This window comes from Protopterus annectens, chromosome 13.part0, assembly GCF_019279795.1.
Source record: "Protopterus annectens isolate FY-2018-M chromosome 13.part0, PAN1.0, whole genome shotgun sequence".
NCBI classification, from domain to species: domain Eukaryota; kingdom Metazoa; phylum Chordata; order Ceratodontiformes; family Protopteridae; genus Protopterus; species Protopterus annectens.
The window spans coordinates 218625783-218645865 of record NC_056747.1 but is presented as its reverse complement, the minus strand read 5'-3'; the positions used below and the strand labels follow the sequence as shown (position 1 = coordinate 218645865).

General features: G+C 41.8%; 1 protein-coding gene across 3 annotated transcripts in view; it reads left to right on the top strand.

The window, feature by feature from the left end:
• LOC122787171 (testicular haploid expressed gene protein-like) overlaps positions 1-20083 on the top strand; it is a 287515-nt gene that overhangs the window by 44913 nt on the left and 222519 nt on the right. For 2 of the 3 annotated variants that reach the window (XM_044053748.1, XM_044053750.1), the window contains one exon: positions 17633-17699. The exons of the other annotated variant lie outside the window; for it this stretch is intronic. In XM_044053748.1, coding sequence (XP_043909683.1) covers positions 17633-17699 — 67 coding nt within the window. The remainder of the gene's footprint in view (positions 1-17632; positions 17700-20083) is intronic. 3 annotated transcript variants of the gene reach the window in all.

The window sequence follows — 20083 nt, the reverse complement described above, 5'->3', positions numbered from 1 at the left end:
GAAGAGTCTGCCTCGATACCTCCTACCTCGGCTCCATTGCCTTCGGAGCCGCAAGTTGGAGTATCGAGAGGTGAATCACCTCCATCGGTTCCAATGGCTTCAGAGCCGGTGGAAGTGTGCAGCTCAGACTCTTCCCCCTCGGCTCGAAGAAGGCTCCCTCGGTGCCAATGGTGGTCCATGCTGTGGTGGAGTCGGCGCCGATAGCATTGGAGCCGTTTGAGCCGGTCCCCTTCTCTCGGGCCGAGAGGAAAGTCTTCTCGATTGTCTACCTCCTCTAAATCAGAGACTTTCAGATTCGGACCTGGATAGGGTTTTACAGAGGCTATTCCAATCTCCAGTGTTTACTAAATTGGTCTTGGCTCCAGCACAGTTAGCTTGGAGCCGATCCCCTCCAACACATTCGATTCCTCCTCCAACCTCCACGGAGCCGTTGGAGTCGGTGGTGGTGGAGCAAAGCAGAACCATACGGTCGGAGCAGAGACCCCTTCGAGGTCTCTCGGTTCCGACTGTGCTTCCTACCCTGTCCTCGGTTCAGGGTTTGGTACTGCGACCTCTTCAGCCGGGCCGAGGGAACACTTTGGGATTGGGTGCTTGGGTGCCTAGTCTTCCTCTCGAGCATCGGCTGCTGGAATTCTCGGTGCCATCGTGGCCTCTAGACCAGTGACCTCCTTGGATTCTGGAGGTCCGCCTTTGAGGCCATGAGGAGCGCTGGCCATGCCTTTGCCGGTTCAGCAAGATTCTACCTCACCGTCCCTAGATTTGGAGACTGGTGCCTCTGTTGTGTTGCAGCCCCGGCAGCGGGGCCCCAGGGCCTGAGGATACCCCATCGGGTTCCTTCTTCGGTGGTCCGTCCGAAACTGCCGGACGAACCCCCACGGAAGAAATTGTGTAAGAGGAAGCACGTAGACTCCCAAGATGAGTCTGTTACATCGGATACTGACCTCGATGGCGCAGAAGGGTCCCCCAAATCATCTTCGGATGATATCTCCTTCTCAGATATCTTGGAGATTCTGAGACAGAGAGGTGACTGGCAAGCCAAAACCCCTTCAGCTGAGGAGTCAGTCTTCCTCAAGGCCTTTGGGGCCCAGCCTTCCGCCTCCTGGGTGTCTCCGCCCTTCGATGAACTCCTTGATTTGGTTTCTCGAAGGGCGTGGGAACACCCTGATTCTGTGGAACCGGTGCCTGCGAGGCCCAATAAATTTTTGTCAGCCCCCCCCCAGAAGGAGTTTCTCACAAAGGGTGTGCCTGTAGATGCTTTGGTGGTGGCTTCTGCCACACAGCAGGACGTGGCAGAGGCTTCGATCTGTTCATCCTCCTAATAAGGATTCTAGGAGTATGGATAGGTGAAGGCGTACCCTGTCTTCAGCGGCCTTTGCCTTACGGTCGCTGAACTACTTATGTCATTTTATGAGGCTCCAAAGGGATCTTCTCAAAGAGCTAAATGACTCTCTTGTTGGTAACCTACCTGAGGCGCTGGCCCCGACTGTTGGTGCACAGATGACTACCCTTTTCTATTGTTAACTCGTCCATGAGGCTCATTTCATATGCGGCGAAGGCGGAAGTAGAGCAGCGGGAACAGGCGTTGCCCTCAGGAGACAAGCCTGGTTACGCTTGTGTTCGTCTGAGGCCTTCAAGTCTTCCTTCACGACGCCCCTTTGATGGGTCATCTTTGTTTGGACCCAAGGTGAAGGACACACTAACTCGGTGCGAGCAGGAGGGCAAGACTTTGACTGTCGTTGGGGCCCGATTTTCCGCCCTTCTAGGCCTTACCCCAAGGCTGGGAGAGGAGGAAAATGTGGTTTAGAAAATCTCAGAAGTCTTTCCCTACTCCACCCAGTGATTCCCTCCAGAGGCGGGGATTTTGGAAGACGCCACCCCAGAGGTGGCAGAGGCCCCGTAACTCTGGAGACCGCGATTCCTTTCGTGGTTCTTCATACAACCAGCGTTCCTGAGTTGTTGCCCGACTGTGCAACTCGAGCCAGTCGGGGTGTTTTGGCGCACCCACAAGCTTGGGAATCCATAACAAGCGATCAGTGGGTGCTTCGCATTACCGGAGGTTATATCATCCCCTTCAACAAACCCCCTTTCTTTAAGGGAAATCCCGGACGTACCACCCAGTCAGCGGGATCAGGCAGCATTAGAGGTTTCAAAGCTGCTAGAAAAAGAGCCATCCAGCCTGTCCCCATCGACCAGATCGGATCAGGAACTTACTCAAGATTATTTTGGTACCAAAAGACAGGGGACTTCAGGCCCATTTTGGACCTCAGTTCATTGAATCGTTTAAGAAGTCCAAATTCGAATGGTCACTCTTCAATCTATTCTTCCTTTGCTGGAAAAGATGCATGGATGTGCTCCATAGATCTCCAGGATGCTTACTATCACATTCCCATAGCTCAAGAGTCCAGGAGACATTTACGCTTCCGCCTGAGTCAGTCATTTCAATTCCGAGCACTGCCCTTTGGTCTCACCACAGCCCCAGGGTGTTCACCAAGTGTCTGGCAGTGGTAACTGCTCACCTGAGAAGTCTGGGATTCCAGGTGTTTCCTTATCTAGACGACTGGCTCCTTACTGCCACCTCCGAGCATCTACTACTCCAAGCGCTCAGAGCCACGTTCACCTTGGGCGTTTCTTGGGGATCACGTTCAATTTGCAAAATCTGTACTACAGCCATCTCAGCGTATTACTTTCATAGGCGCAGACTTAGACACAAAAGAATGCGCCTTTTACCGCAGCAAGAATTCAGGTCTTACAAGATCAAGTCAAATCCTGTCTTCCCTACAAAGAGCCCGGCCCATCGGATCCTACAACTGTTGGGCTCGATGGCGTCGACCATACTTTAGTTCCCTTGCCCAGACTTCACATGCGAATTTTACAATGGCTACTGTCGGTTCAATGGTCTTATCAGGAACTTCCCTTGAACCACTTAATCATAATCACGGAAAGTTGCCGTCGAGATCTGCATTGGTGGCTTCTCCAATCAAATCTCAACCAGGGGCGACCCTTTATACCTCAACGTCCCATTGCCACTGTGACTACGGACGCCTCCCAGGTAGGGTGGGGGGGGTCATTACCTGGACAGGTCAGTCCAAGGCACATGGCAGATCCAGGAAACGCATTTGCATATCAATGTCCTGGAGATGAGAGCGGTACTATTGGTACTCCAAGCTCTCCATCACGCTCTCCCACAGGGCCCGATTACTATCCTATCCGACAACATGTCGGTGGTGTGGTACATAAACAAGCAAGGTGGAACCAGGTCTTACCCACTATGCAGAGAAGCCATGAGACTTTGGCACTGGGCGGTAGCTACCAACTGCTTTCTAATGGCAACGCACATACCGGGGAAGTCCAATGTGATTGCGGACAGATTAAGCAGGACCATTCTTTTACCCCATGAGTGGTCCCTCAACCAGGGTATAGCTGCGAAAATCTTCGACAGATGGGGTCTTCCTTGCTGCGACCTGTTTGCCAGCCCTCACAATGCGAAATACAGAGAGTTCTTCACACTGTTCCCTTCTCAGGGACAGATTCCCAGGGACGCTCTGACTCACATTTGGCCCCGGTCTTCTCTCGCCTTCCCTCCGTTCCCCTCCTACCGAGGGTGATACAGAAGGCCATTTACATGGAGAGCGAGATGATTTTGATTGCCCCGCACTGGCCTCGTCAAGTTTGGTTTCCTTTCCTACAGAGGCATGCGATAGAAGGTCCATGGTTTCTGGATCCGGTGCCAGACCTGTTGACTCATCAGTCAGGACGGCTTCATCCGTCTCTCAGGTCCCTGAAGTTGGCAGCATGGTTACTCCACTTCCATCCTTAGTCCGAGACAATGCTCTTTCGCCGGACATGGTCCACATACTGTCTTATTCTCATAAACCTTCCACCATCAAACTTTATTCCAGTAAATGGAAAAGGTTTGCCTTCTGGGCTCAAGAACGGGGTATAGATCCTCTCACTGCACCAGTATCAGAGGTTCTGAATTTTCTGGCCTCCCTTTTTCAGTCAGGCTCTTCAGTTTCTACCATTAAGGTTCAGTTAGCGGCGATCTCTAATTTTCATGCTTCATTTGAACCTTCATTGATGTCTCACAAACTTTGTAAGGCTTTCCTTAAAGGGGCTTGGCTCCTTAGGCCTCCTTTATCTCATCCTGTCCCCCCTTGGGATTTGAATATGGTTCTTGCTGCCCTAACTGCCCGTCCTTCAACCAGCTGCTACTTGTGATTTAAAATTTCTGTCTTGGAAAACGGCCTTTTAGTAGCCATAACATCTGCTAGGCAGTTTCAGAACTTCAAGCTCTTTGTTCTGATCCTCCCTATTTGATTTTTCACAAGCATAGAGTTTCATTGAAATTAAACCCTGCATTTATACCAAAAGTGGCCTCCTCTTTCTGTATTCAACAAACTATAGAACTCCCTGTCTTTTTCCCAGAATTCTCTAATAATGCAGAATATACTTTGCATCAACTGGACGTACATAGACAACTGCGTTTTTATTTGAATAGAACCGCTCAAACGCGGAAATCAAATCAATTGTTTGTTTCATTTGCAGTGAACAAATTCGGTCAACCAGTAACAAAAACCTCCATATCTAAATGGATTAAAGATTGTATCATTTTTATTTATTCACAGGCTAACAAAGACCTTCCCTTTCCAGTCAAGGCTCATTCTACCAGGGCAATGGCTACTTCCGTAGCTTTTCACTCCAAGTTATCAATAGATGATATTTGTGCTGCGGCAACCTGGACTTCTCCGCACACTTTCATTTCTCATTACAAATTGGATGTGGTTTCTCAAGGCAGAGCTTCCTTTGGTTCCACAGTTCTCAGGAGTGTGTTCCAATGAGCCACCCATGATGTAGGTGCTAGGGACGCTGTCCCATCTGTTGTGAATGTAGGTGAGATAGGATCCCATTACATCTTTTAGTTATGTACTTACCATAACCACGGATGTATGGGATCCATCTCGCCACATTCATAAGTACCCACCCTCCTTCCCCCTTCCATTCGGATTTAGAGGAGCTGTAGTCTCTTTTTTCTTGGCGATCTTTCTTGAAGAACTTTAGTTGGTTATAGTGACTACTAATTTTTCTGTGTTTGCATGGATGTATGAAAGCGAACAAACAAGATCTGGGGAAGCAGGTGTAGTGCATTCTGGGATAGGGAGTAGCCCAGCCAATGAGAGACTTCGTGCTAGTGTATTAGTTGCCGAGTCGGAGCCGATGGATCGGCTCTGAACCCATCTGTTGTGAATGTAGGCAAGATGGATCCCATACATCCGAAGTTATGGTAAGTACATAACTAAAAGTTTATATAAGGTAGATCTACTCTAGTCTTGTTGAAATCTATAAATATAAATCATTAAACAATGTAACAGTCACCTGCTTAGACCCAACTAAAGCCTTTGACAGAGTGATGCATTCTGGGATCATTGAGAGTAGGATATCAAATGACCAACTCATTTTTGATCAAATCAATAAATGTCAGTGTTAAATAAAATAAAAAGATCAATACACAGGAGGTTCAGGTTCAAAAGTTTACTAGTGTACACCAGGAGGCAAAAAACGTACAAGTACAGAATTTTGTCTGACATGAAACAGGAAGTACACAATTCTTATAGTTTTTACATTCAAGTTGTGCCCACCTTACTGACATGGTATGTCACAGGGCATCTACAGCACTTTAGCTTACAGTCTTCTATTCATTAAATAATGCTGATGCTGTAGATTTGAAAAAAATTTTCCTCTGGTAACAATACAGCCTTGCTATCCACCTGGTCAGACAATGCCTTTCTGTAAAGTTACTTCTTCAAGATTTCAGACTAGTTCGAATAAAATAGCAGATTCAATCTCCTAATACACTTCTTTGTTCCCCTGTAACACTTTCCCAACAGCTGCGTGTTATCTAGTAACACATACACAAGGCCAAATCATCCCAGCAGGAAAGAGCAGAAGATTTCATTATTTCACATATTTAATTTCCTGACCCAGCAGATAATCATTTGTGAAAAGCATAAACATTAAGACTTGCTGAGCTAGCAGCTGCCAGGGTCAGAGGTCAACTTGCTACAAGCCACACTGCAGTTTCAAAAACCTCTTGCAATTATATATGAATTCATTATTTTTGTTATATCATTAATAGAATAAAATGCATTACATACTACTTTGCTTTTAAACTAGCACTTCACATATATTCAAATACATATTTCTCTAACATTTTCCCTCCTATTAATACTTTTTATTCTATTTTGAAGTATGCATAATGTCATTTCGTCTCCTAACCTCTTCCACTAAGGATTTTCAGCTAGGTGAGTCATTTGATCTATACTTCAGAAAAAGTTTTTGTCTGAGATCAATTTTTCAATCTCAATATCTTGGTACAAAGTTTCAATAACAGATACATCAATAAAATCTTTGATTAATCTTTTCATGCAGGGAATTCCACAACAAAACACATGCTCCTACTAGGAGTAAACCCACACAAATAATCAGAATATTCATTAGGATGGAACCCCCCCCCCCCCAAATAGATTCTGGAAAAAGTCCGTCAGTGGGTTTGGGCCTGGTTCAGTCATGGCTGATACTTGCTGAATTACCTCTAGGCGGTTGTTAATTTCATGCCTGTTGTCCGGAATGTATGCACAGCATTCTTCTTTGATAAGCGCGCACGTACCACCTCTCGCCGCTAGGGTGAAGTCAAGAGCCATTCGATTTTGTAACACAACAGTTCTCATTGCAATTCATCAGTCACCAGTTCTAGGGCAGAGAAAGTTGCATTACTCATTACTTCGAGAAGTTTCGACAGCTTCCTCAACTTCCAGATTGATTTGACTGCTCTATATGTTGGGAATATTCCTGCCCAAGATATAACACTGTCACTCAAGTCCATATGAGTCAATTTGCTTTTATCTTTTACGGTATTAGGATCTTTCCAACCAGCTTCGATCCGTCCTACAGGATTTACAGGTTTTCCAACTGGACCTTCAGGTTTTCGAGCTGCTTCTCTCACGTTTCGTATCTTACCCAAAGGTAATTCTGCAGTATGTCTTATAGCCGGAACCAGATAACCCAAAAACAACTGCCGGACCAATTCTCAGGTAGCCATTTGTATGCTTTTTTCCCACAAATAAAATAACAATTTTCTACTTTAGTACTAATACGCATTAACCCTGCATGAAACATTTTCTGGTCTATAACTGACAATTGTTTAAATAAAACAGGATTCTTGCGAATTTCATTCATGGTTTTCACTGAGTTCAAATATGAATCATAGTTAGTATTGCAAAAAGTATTGCTATTACTAGTCTTAATATAACATCAATAAGATATTGTTATATTACAATTGCTCCAGCCCACCTGGAGAGTATCATTTTTATAAAAACATACAATTCCCTTTTGTGTGATAGGTAAAAACAAAGCTATTTTGTCCTGTGATCTCACAGTCCCTGTGTCAAAAAGCAAATTTTCCCAAGTCAAATTTATCCCCAGAGGGACAGCGGACATTATCAGTCCTCCATATGCTGTTGGTATAGCTGTACAAACCCAGCAATTTGAAATGTTCACAGTCTCTGCATATACACGTTTCATGGCTAGGTATGTGTTAAAATTTGGATGCCAGTCTATAGATGTTTCGTCACGTCTTCCCACTTTCACTTGTGTGATTGAGTGTAAGAAAAACCACAACAAGAGGAAAATTGTCACAATTATAGTCAATAAATGTATACTCAACAAAATGATTATGCAACATCTCTAGGGTTGATCTACATTTCTATTCGCTTTGTTCTTGGCCATTTTGCCCTTGTTGTATATCAGTCACAAAGTTTTTATCAAGTTGAAAGTTCTTTACCGGTTTGCAGTGTGTCAAATGGATCGTCCTCTCAGCCACTCTGACTGCGTTGCCAACAGTACCTGGTACGGTCCTTCCCACTTTGGACTCGCCCAATTCTTTCTCTTCGTCACTTTTAACCACACCCACGTTCCCGGAGCCAAAACTGCTTCCACCGGTCTGGTCTGTTCCTTATCTGAAAAAAAGAGTTAAACTGCAAAACAGATTTATTTGTTAACAGTTTCCTCATATAACTAGCTAATGAACTGTCAGCATCTTGCTCTGCAGGCATGAGAGCTTTCCACTGAGGCACATAATATGCTCTCCCAAAAACCATTTTGAAGCGAGTCAAACCCTTCACATTTGGAACCGTTCTCATACTCAGCAGCGCTAAAGGCAAACAGTATATCCAATTCTTCTGAGTCTCTTCAACTAACTTCCTAAGTTTGTTCTTAAGGGTTCCATTGTACCTTTCCACCAGTCCTGCAGACCGTGGGTGGTAGGCACAATGGTTTTTCAAGGAGATTCCAAAAAATCTTCCAAGTTGCTGGATTGTCTGATTGACAAAATGTGTGCCATTGTCACTATAAATCCTTTCCGGAATGCCAAATATAGGGATTACTTCTTTTATCAGGGCTTTCGCCACTGTTGCTGCATCCGGATTTTTGGTTGGAAAAGCTTCTACCCATTTAGAAAACATATCTACAATGACTAGACAATATTTTTTCCCTTCACACTTATTCAATTCTATGAAATCCATACAGATAGTATGGAATGGATACGGTGGTATAGGAAAACTTCCTTGCTTAGGTTTAAATGCCCCTTGTGCATGGTGCTTGTTACAAGTATGACAAGCTGCACAAAATATTTTTGTGTAATTTGTGAATCCATATGTTTAGAATATTCGGTTTACTAACTGTACCATCCCCCCTGTTGAGACATGGCACTGCCCATGGCTCAACAAAGCTGCATATCTAAATAAATTAGACGGCAATATCATTTTTTTCTCTTTGGAAATGTACAGTCCATTTTCAAGAAATGCGCCTTGTTTTTCCCATTTTTGTTTTTCTGCTTTTGTAGTAAGCGTCTGCATTGTTTTCAACATGTCTAAATCTAAAATCTCAGAGGGTTGTAATTCCTCATTCAAAAGTAAAGTTGGAGTCTGAGGCCGCTTGCTTTGCAGCTGCATCAGCTCTCGCATTGCCTTTCGAAATCTTATCCTGTTGTTTTGTATGAGCTACACATTTGCAAATAGCTACTTTAGTAGGTAACTGGATAGATTCTAATAATTCCAAAATAAATTGCGCATGATTAATTGGTTTTCCACTAGATGTTATCATTCCCCTGTTCTTCCATTGTTGCGCAAATACATGTACTGTAGAGAAAGCATACTGACCATCAGTATATATGTTTACACATTTGTCTTTTGCTAAAGTACATGCTCGTGTTAAAGCTATCAATTCTGCTGCTTGTGCAGACAAGTTATGTGGTAAGGGTTGGGCTTCTAAAATTTCAGATTCTGTAACTACTGCATACCCCACTAGATTCTTTCCTGTAGGGCCCCTACTGCATGAGCCGTCCACGTAATATGTCACCTCGGCATTATCCAAGGGCATATCTGTGAGATCTTGTCTAGGCAAGGCTAACTGTTCAATTTCCTGCAGGCAGCTGTGCGGTGTGCCATCTGCAGGAGTTGGGAGTAATGTTGATGGATTTAATGTCGTACATCGTTCAATTGTCATATGAGGTTGGCACAGCAGTATAGTCATACATGAAAGATGTCTAGCAGGAGAGAGATATGCTACTTTTTCTTACAGTAAAATTATTGCGACTGCATAAGGCACTCTCAGTGTGAGAGGGTGGAATAATACCACTGAGGCAGAGGCCTGTACTGCCATTGCAGCTGCAACTACTGCTTGTGCACAGTGAGGCAAAGATCGCGCCACTGGGTCTAACTGTGATGAATAATAGGCTATGGGGCGTTGCTTATCCCCATGTTGTTGCATCAGCACTGACGTCATATATCCTTGCTTGCAATCTACGGTCTGAAAGAACCGTTTGTGATAATTTGGGAGTCCTAAAACTAATGAAGAAGCTATCAACTGCTTCAACCTACAGAAAGCCGTTTCTGCTTCAGGTGTCCATTGTAATGAATCTTGCGCTGCCATTGGTGTTTTATATATCAAGTCAGTCAGTGGAGCAGATTCCAAAGCATAATTTGGTATCCAACTCAGACAAAAATTAGTTGCCCCCAAGGAGGACATCATTTCCTTCTTGGTTGATGGTTTGGGTGCTTGTAAAATTGCTGTCTTTCTATCCTCATCTAGTATCCTACCTTCATTGGATATCACATATCCTAGGTATCTAACTTGCTTTTTCCAGAGTTGTAACTTACTTTTGTTCACTTTGTGTCCTTGTGTTGCTAAGAATTTCAATAGCGCTATAGTATCTTCCCTGCATTGCTGCTGGGTGGGGGCTGCTAGCAAAATGTCATCTACATAAAGTAGAATTTGACTACCTCCTGGTGGGGTAAACCTTGCCAGGTTGCTAGCCATTTCTTGTGCGAATATTGTTGGGCTCTCACAATATCCCTGTGGTAGTCGAGTATAGGTATACCTTTTACCCTGAAATGTAAATGCAAACCAGTATTGACTATCAGGATGTATAGGTATTGAAAAGAAAGCATTATTGATATCTACCACAGAGAAATACTTTTGTTGTGGTTTTAAGTCATTTAACAAAGTATGTGGGTCTGGCACCATGGGTGCTCTGGGTATCACTGCATTGTTTACAGCTTGTAAATCTTGAACCATCCGCCATTCCCAGTTTGCTTTTTTAACAGGAAATAGGGGTGTATTACATGGTGAATCAGGAGATTCTACCAGTACCCCTTCCCCGAGTAATGCTGCTATTATAGGCTTGATTCCTATTTCTGCATCTTCTCTCAAAGGGTATTGTCTTTTCTGTGGTCTAAATGCTGACTTCGGTGCAATTATAACTGGTCCTGCTGTTCGAATAAGTCCTACATCTGACTTGCCTGTTGACCAAAGAGTCGTTGGTATCTCACATAAAGCTTTCTCTTCTTCTAATAAAAATGCTAATCAGCTGTCCTCGCTAGATTGTAAGTGTACAGCCGGGTGTGTCCGCGTCAACCAATTCAACTTTTGTTTCTGTATTCCCTGTTCTGACAATTCTAAGTCAGTCTGTTTCTTCCATCTTGTTACCTTTTCTCCTAAGTCTGCCCATTTTACGTTTTTATTCTTTGTCAAGCTGACATGTGGCAATCGATTTGACCTATATAATGCAAGGAATTCTTGAGGTAATGAACAGCTAACTACACTTTTCCCCTCAGTATCCCAATACAAAGTACATAATACTAATCTAGTTGCACAATTTCTGAACAATTCTTGCTCATATTCTCTATCAGGTCCTTGCGTATTACAGTAGTATAGAGTACAGTGTAACAAATGCTGTCGATCAGTGTCAAGGGAGGGGGCTTTACTGATGGCTACATTCATCAGTTCCTCAGTTACTGCCCCTGGACCAGTCGTAACTAGGTCCTGGCTGTACCAGTAAAAAGTTTCACCCTCCGATCGCACCACAAAAGTATCCATTTGTCTCTGTGCCTCCATACCCTGTACAGTTGGAATTAATATCTGCATAAGGTCCCTACCAAATAGGTTCACCGGACACTTTGCAGAAACAACAATTTTACTTCTTTGGGTCATACCTGAAACAGGATCAGTTATTGCTATATCATGGGAGAGTGGTTCCCTGTATAGCTGTCAATTTGCAGCTTTCACTAATATATAAATCAGGTGATTCAGAATGTTCTAGTAACTTGGAGGGGTGTATCAGGGTCCGTGACACTCCTGAGTCGCACAGGAATTTGACTTCCCTTCCCTCCACCAGAAGTGTAACTTCCGGTTTTGTGTCTGCTAAGTAGAGCTCTAGGCTCAATAATGCTAAATCCAAAATTTCACTTTATTCATCCTCCATATCTACTTGCACCTCCTCTATTCCTTCTATCACATTTACATTTGTCCTCTGTTTATTAACTTCTCCTGATGATTTCTGACTTCTGGATGATGCATCTTCACTATCATATAGTCAGTCCTCATATCCCTTGTCTTCTGTGATTACCTTCTTATTCGGTTTACAATCCCTCGCTAGATGTCCCTTCTTCCCGCACTTAAAGCATTCACCTCTCTCTTTTCTTTCCTCAAAATCTTCTGACCATTTGTCAGACTGTTTATTTCCCTGGGCATTTTTCTTTCCCTTTTTACCTGACTGTAACACAAATACTTCAGCTCCATCTTCAGCAGTGAAGACTTGCGCCTTTTTTTCTTTTTGCTATTAAAATGTCTTTCAGCATGTCTAGCATATTCAAGTAAGGCTTGTAGCCTACCTGTTCGATGGTCTATCATATGCTTCGTAATGAAGCTACTGATAGGTGCAATGAAACCTTTTAAAAATGCATTTTTCAATTGTTGTTCATAAGGGGAAATCATTCACTTGATTTTCAGGAACTGTCATATTGCTATGATTATTAAAACATTCCAATAACCTAGCATAATACCCATCTATCGTCTCATTTTCCTGTTGTATGCATTGGTTAATGCAAGTCCAGTCTGCTCTAGGTTTCCATTTCTCAGAGATTCGGTCTGTAAGACCTTTCACTCTGTTGTCTAATTCTGCGTCACTATGTGGGAGTGGTTTAAGCTCTGCATTACGAGGATTCCAGGTGCCACAAATCATGTGCCAATCTGGACCTATAATTTGTCTGACTACTTTTTCTACTTCTTCCCCATTCAAGTGGTAACTCAACCTCATGCCTTGCAAATCTTCTGAAAATTTTGTAAAATTAACTTTCAGATGGGGGATTCCCTCAGTAGCTTTCCGGATATCCTCCGGTGTCCATGGTCTGTATACTAAGAGTTGGGTCCTGCCCTGCCTGTCCTGCCTGATGATTTGGGACCTCTATAAGTGGACATATATCTTCCTCATTCTCATCCTGTAGGTTTCTCTCCATTTGATGATTCTGCGTCCCCATGTATCTTACGTGCTCAGGACCTAGTTTCAATAGGATCTCTAACAAACTGTTGTGGTCTCACTGAGATCTCAGGATAACGCGGAGGCGGACCAGCCTGTCCACTTGCTTCATATCCTGAAAAAGGCAACAGAGGGGGCAGGGGAGGAGGAGCTGTTGCTATTACTATGTTATCTTCTTTGTCTAAAAATAATGCTTTTGAATTTAGTCTTCTGTTCCCTACGGTTTGCTTCCTCAATCCACCAGTGTGCCTGAGGAATGCCTAATTGGCATTGCTTTTTTGCCTGACCTCCCGCATCAGATTTAAGTTTCTTAAGGAGTTTAACCAGTGAGGTTTTATCTAATTTACCATCGAATTCATATTTGTTAACCCATTTCATATAATACCTAACATTATCAGAACGTTGTGATTGCATATATTTTGCGTCTTCGGTTAGGGGTGGATCTCGCGATGTTTTAGTGCACCGATTTCCCATGTTAAAAGAAAATGTTACGTAACCCTTCTTATCACGTGGTACCAAAACTGCAGTTCCTTTTCACAGTTTATCTAGAATAACTGCCTACCTTATTCTGTTACCCTGATCTATGACCAAATACACAGTAATTCCTTTTCTCCCTGATCTGCATAACAAATCTTAACAATATTTACTGTAACCTAGTCCCTGATCTAAAACAGAAAAAAGGCAAAATCTTCCTACCTGAGCCTCCAGTATTGAGCCGTCCAGGATCCGCTCTTCGGCCACAGATCAGAAAGTGTCCAGCCTCTTTAAAACTACAATTCAGTCGGAGATCTTTTCACCCAAGAAGAACAGTTTCGGTAACTTCTCCTGCGCAGTATTTGACCACCGGTAGACTCTGATCTGCAGCTGTCTGAGGGATTTCCAGCTAAAGGACCAAACTGTTAAATAAAATAAAAAGATCAATACACAGGAGGTTCAGGTTCAAAAGTTTACTAGTGTGCACCAGGAGGCAAAAAACGTACAAGTACAGAATTTTGTCTGACATGAAACAGGAAGTACACAATTCTTATAGACTTTACATTCAAGTTGTGCCCACCTTACTGACGTGGTATGTCACAGGGCATCTACATCACTTTATCTTACAGTCTTCTATTCATTAAATAATGCTGATGCTGTATATTTAAAAAAAGTTTTCCTCTGGTAACAATACGGCCTTGCTATCCACCTGGTCAGACAATGTCTTTCTGTAAAGTTACTTCAAGGTTTCAGACTAGTTTGAATACAATAGCAGATTCAATCTCCTAATACACTTCTTTGTTCCCCTGTAACACTTTCCCAACAGCTGCGTGTTATCTAGTAACACATACACAAGGCCAAATCATCCCAGCAGGAAAGAGCAGAATATTTCATTATTTCACATATTTAATTTCCTGACCCAGCAGATAATCACTTGTGAAAAGCATAAACATTAAGACTTGCTGAGCTAGCAGCTGCTAGGGTCAGAGGTCAACTTGCTACAAGCCACACTGGAGTTTCAAAAACTTCTTGCAATTATATATGAATTAATTATTTTTGTTATATCATTAATAGAATAAAATGCATTACATACTACTTTGCTTTTAAACTAGCACTTCACATATATTCAAATACATATTTCTCTAACAGTCAGAGAAGCAGAACAGGGTGCAGGTGGGTTGGGGGGTGTCAGAGTGGCCAACACTGCATTGGGGTGTACTGCAGGGCTTTATATTTGGTCCAGTCTTTTACAACTGTTTCTTCTCTTCCCTTTTGATAACAACCAAATGTCAAATTTGTAAGTGCACAGATGAATGTAAAATTGGTAATTTCTTCACAACATCTAATGACTTAAAGTGGACCTTTGCATGCATACAGTCAATTAGTGGGAAACTAAACTTGGCCTGAGATTTGGCATGAATAGCTGTAAAATATTCAGACTAAGAATGTAGAGCACATAACAGCATTAAAACAGAATACATCACTGAGGTTACCAAATGTCAGATATTGAAATGATGTTTGCCAATAAATTTGGCTTCAAAGTAAATGCAATAAGTATTTAAGTATCTGCAATTGAGGCTGTCATTTAAGACTAAATAATAGAAACCCAACAGTGGTATAATCTGTTTAAATTGCTTAACTGACCTCTATGAAGAATAGCTGTTCTTTCTGTTCATACACAATTCGTGAAAAACTTTCAAAGAAAATTCAGCAAGCAAGTATTGGCATTAGCTGAATTTGAACAGTCAAAAAAAATTGCTGGAGTAAGGCCAGTATAACAAAGTGCAGATGTATTAGGAGAAAGACTACTATGGCATACAAAATGTTGAAGGATAAAATATATTCAGAATACTTGGACTGGGGGGGTTCTATTTAGTACTTAACTTTTAAGGTACTACAGTACAATATTCAGAGACACTAAACAGAAGATTACCATTTTATCACACAGATTGCACCTAGGTTGCGGCATGAATAAACAGATCTGGTAACATTAAGCTATTTAAGGCAAAGTAGGCGATTGTGCACGTGTGGATGGCACCTACTTGACTGACATTCCAGTGGAGTTGTCAGTTAAGCTTAACAGTTTAAATGTTATTTTTTATTCTGTGAAAACAAAGAAGTTTAATGTTTAAATAAAAATATGTGAAACTAATATTAGGCATTACTGACTTGATAATGAAAAACTACATACATCCAAGCAAGGAGGCTGCCACCCACCTGCTAAACAAAATTTTAAGTTCCTGCCTCTCCATAAGATACCAGGCAGTGATATGGAGGGGCAAAGCCCCCAATGGATATTAAGCCATCAGTCTTTTTAATCTTTCATCTCATCAAGAACTTAAAATGATAAAAATTATATTTACTAATTATAATTAATATGTCCAATCATGGTACACCAGAGGGGGGGTGGCTTGCTACTGCACACCCTGGTGTGTTAAAATATAAACAATTGCCAGAAAGGTAAGTGGATTGGTAACAGGAAATCTGTGTACAATATCAAGGAGTTGAATTAATAGAAATAAGGCTTAAGAATATACAGAATCATTTGGACTTAACTTATAGCTTCATAAAATGTTGTATTGAAGTTCCAGGTTGAAATATTTAGAACTTCTGAAGTTAAGATACCCCTTTTGTCAAGAGATCTTTACTACACTGCTGGTGACCCAACTACAAATAGCAACCTGAGACGAGAGGGTCAACTGCAAGCAAGATGATTTGTTCGCTCTAGCCAGTTTACTTTCTTTGGAGGAAGAGGCCAATTTCCAAACCTTGCTACAACAGCATTCCCAGTGGAAGCTGATACAAGTATATCATGGACTCCATGTAGCAAGAAAGTGTATAGATGGATGAAGGGTTAAAATGTCATTTGGGTTTATTACACAATGCATCTAGGGGAAGGGGACAGGGGCCAGATCAAGAAAAAAAGACCCAAAGTTGCTACTCACTAAACCTGGAGTTCTACGTTTTTATAAGGAACAAATAGATTAGCAGGTGGCTACAGGCGAGCCAACTGGTGGTCACAGTAGGAGCACAATACACTCTACCCCCTAAGTTTACGGCACTCTTTAATATGTTATCCATACCTTTTAACTTAAATTATAAAAGTGACAGCTGACATGTTGCTATGCAATGCTGAAATACGTTAGCATCCTCATACTGACATCTGTACCTCATGCAACTACAGTTTCCTATGAAACCACTTGCACAGATTGAAGAAAGCAGCAAATAACAACACTGACAAATAATAATACATTTAGTTTGGTAAAGATAAGTCTATAAACTGATAATGACCTTCTTTTTGTTATCCCAGGTTTGATTACCTTTGTCTCCACTTGTCTACTGTGTGGCAATGAGCAAATTAGTTAATCAGATAGCACTTCCAATCCTCCACGAAAAGTGGGCATTAACTCAGCTGGGTAGTCCAGTTAAAGTAAGTTATTTTTTCTTGCGACACAACATTGCATGATTGATACAGTAGATATTTGAAGACACACCCCTTGAAGTAATGCTACACTTCTGCAAATAGTCCAAGAAATAAAACAAAATGTTTTTTGCAGGGGGGCAAGCCACCTGTGCCCCCAACCCCCTGCTAATTATATATTCCAGCTACGAGATTGCATTACAGTGGGGAAGGGCATACTCCCCAAGCCCCACTGTACAGTCATCTGTAATATAAAAAGCTGGTCATTTTCAGACATCTGATTCTTGATCAGCTGTACCAGCTCTATCCCCAGTCAAGGAAAACACTCAAAGTATACCAGACATATAATGGCTTCCTTAATCCCCATCCCCCTGTGATGGTAATCAGGGTTTTTGTAACCCCCCCACCCTTCAAAAATCATAACCCATAAAATTTGCATACCATGTCAGTTTTCAGCTCAAGTCCAATCCAAGAAACCTCCCGTGGTGATTTATGATGCCACTACCCCTAAATTTCTATCATACTGATAATATCTTATCTAACTCCAGCTGTCTCATGTGTCAGCAACATGTCTGGCCAACCTGGTGCTCCAGACTCATGTTCAGTACCAGCTTAAGAAGGAAAAGAGTAAATGTGTTTCAGGCACAACATGATGGAAGGGTAATTCATGAATGACCCTATTAAATCAGGTAAGCCCTGGGAAAGGGGTATGACAGCACTAAGGAGGTGGGGCAGCACACAAACTATTATAGCATCTCTTTCTTTGGCACTTAAAGCAGTGTAGACTACAACCTAAAAGGATAGACTACTAAGCCTGTATAACACCTTCTCACTGTTTCATATCAATTTACATTTTTCTTTTATTACAGTTTTAACCCCCCGGCAGATGGAACTCAGCCAACCTAAAACAATCTATGAAAACTACAAGAGTGACAGGTAAAATGTTCTGTACCTGCTATGATATTAAAGAAAAGTAGCGGACAATCAATTTTCAAATGTGGTTAAGCAATGGCACAGTTTTTTTAAGGTACATATCAATGGATGTTCATTAATTTGTAGGCTGCATTATCAAGCTGCAACCTTCTGGTCCTCAAGTAGTTTGATTGCCACTGTACCTTGGCAGAGACAGGCACACCCATGCAGAAACAGACACACCTACAAACAGAAACCCACACATATACAAAAATTTGTTTTTGAAAGCAGTTGGTGACCTTCATTCTTTAACTTTCAAAATCATTTCAAAGTTGTCTAGGAAGTAACTGCATAATATTTCATCTGTTCTTTTAGTGTTAAAAGTTTTTTTTAGTGACATGAGTAGCTGGCTTGTTAATTGCAGGTTAAATTCTCTATACAGACACTCAAAACTGGGTTATGCACGGACTTGAAAGCAAGAGAACACAAAGTTAAATGCCACTGAGAATAGTAAAAGCTACACCAGTAATTTTGAAGTTGTCTTGTTGTCTAACCTAGACAATTCTCTGGTTAACAAATTAATGTTTTCTAAATTACATGCTTCGTTTTAAAACTGCAGAATTGGGTCGAATTTTTGAGGTGTATAGGAATAACTTCAAGGCTTTGGATTAGACACGGCTATGGATATCCTATGAGCAACAGCATAAGCCTTTCTGATTTTTTGTGGCCATACTGCAATCAAATGAACGTGTAGTGTTGTATCCATAACATCAATGTTTCTAATCCAGTAGTAAGATTACATTGTTTATCTCTCTGACTTGTACTAAAATTTAGTTTCCTTTTCCCCAAATATGACTGCTACATTTTTTATTGTTGGAAGAAAGGCTACTGTTGTTGCACTTGGATAATTTTTTATGAACCAATTCCTGTAGCACCAACATCTCTACAGACAGCATGACTTTTTTATCTAGTTTGAGGTCAAGTTTATATATGGCAATCAAGAAATCACATACTCTGAAATCAGAGAGAATCCCCCAGTATAAACCACATAATACAGATCCCTGCAGGCCACCACTCAATTTAACGGTGTCAGACAAAAGACCTTCCCACACAGACTTGCTCTGGCTATTACTTCACTACTATTTGATGTACTGAATAATGCACCTATTTACAGTTACCATATTAAGCTTATTGGCACATTTGTGCGCTATAGTGTCAAAGGCAATAACCAAGTCTAGGTTAGATGAGTACACAAAGGCCTTTGTCTAATGTAGCTCTAACCTTCTCATGAAATGCTAAATTCAGTATATGATCTCCTTTAGAGTACTCACACTGATTGTCAAGGAAGAGAATTCCCAGTACCCCTTTGAATTAACTCCACTATTGTTTGTTTTATTTTCTACAGACTGCTTGTAAGATTTATAGGTCTAATTACCATGGTATGAGATGATGCTCCTAATCATTGCAATTCGGGAACATATCCCATTTGTAAGAAATTATAATTAGTAAAAGCAGAACAGGACAATATTTGTCACAAATTAGAAAGCTGACAAAAGTAGCGCAGAGAGCCAGTGTTCTTAAGTTTGTATGGTGATCATATCCTCTGAAGTGTATACCGACACGGTTACTACATTCACACACATGTCTTCCAAGATATTAATCATTCACATTGCCTAAGTGGCATACAAGTTCTGTGCATGCACAAACCCAGACTGGCAGCTTTCCAGAGCTCAGACTTTTCTCCTCTGACTCTCTGTGATAGGGGATCAGCTAAGCCCCTCCCATCACAAGAAGCCTAACCCATCATTGGAAGACAGTAGTTCTGGCTTTTAGTGCAAAGTATGAAGAACCAAGGACCACCAAAAGCAAGAATTGCCTGAAATCAACCAATTTGTAGCCAGAAAATACCAACAGAAATAATCAAAGCCAAACACCACAAGGTTGGATACAATCAAACTATATGCAAAATAACTGGAGTGGTGGATGGGTGCTGCCACAAAGAGAAATTCTAACATCTACAGTTACAGGCAAGTAGGAATTTTGGAACTGCACTGTGTTCATCATTCACTCTGCCTCAGTGGTAGATTCAAAGCTTACCTTAACCTGGGAGAGAAGGATTCAGGAGCCCCAAGAGAATGATCATCACAGAGCCTGCTATGGGACTTAAGAATCCAGTTTGTAGTACTTTGTAAAGGTATGAACAGAGGACTAGGTTGCTCCTCTTGAATGCTTCTAGAATCTACGATATGCCACCAAAGAGGATAAGGCTCTAAAGTGCCTCAACCTTGCTAAGAACAGTTTTACCATGGAGGTAGTAACAAAAACAGAGGACAATCAAAGAGCAATCATTTTCTTATAGACAGGTTGCCCCTTCGTAGCCCCAGCATAGGAAATAAACATCTGCTGGG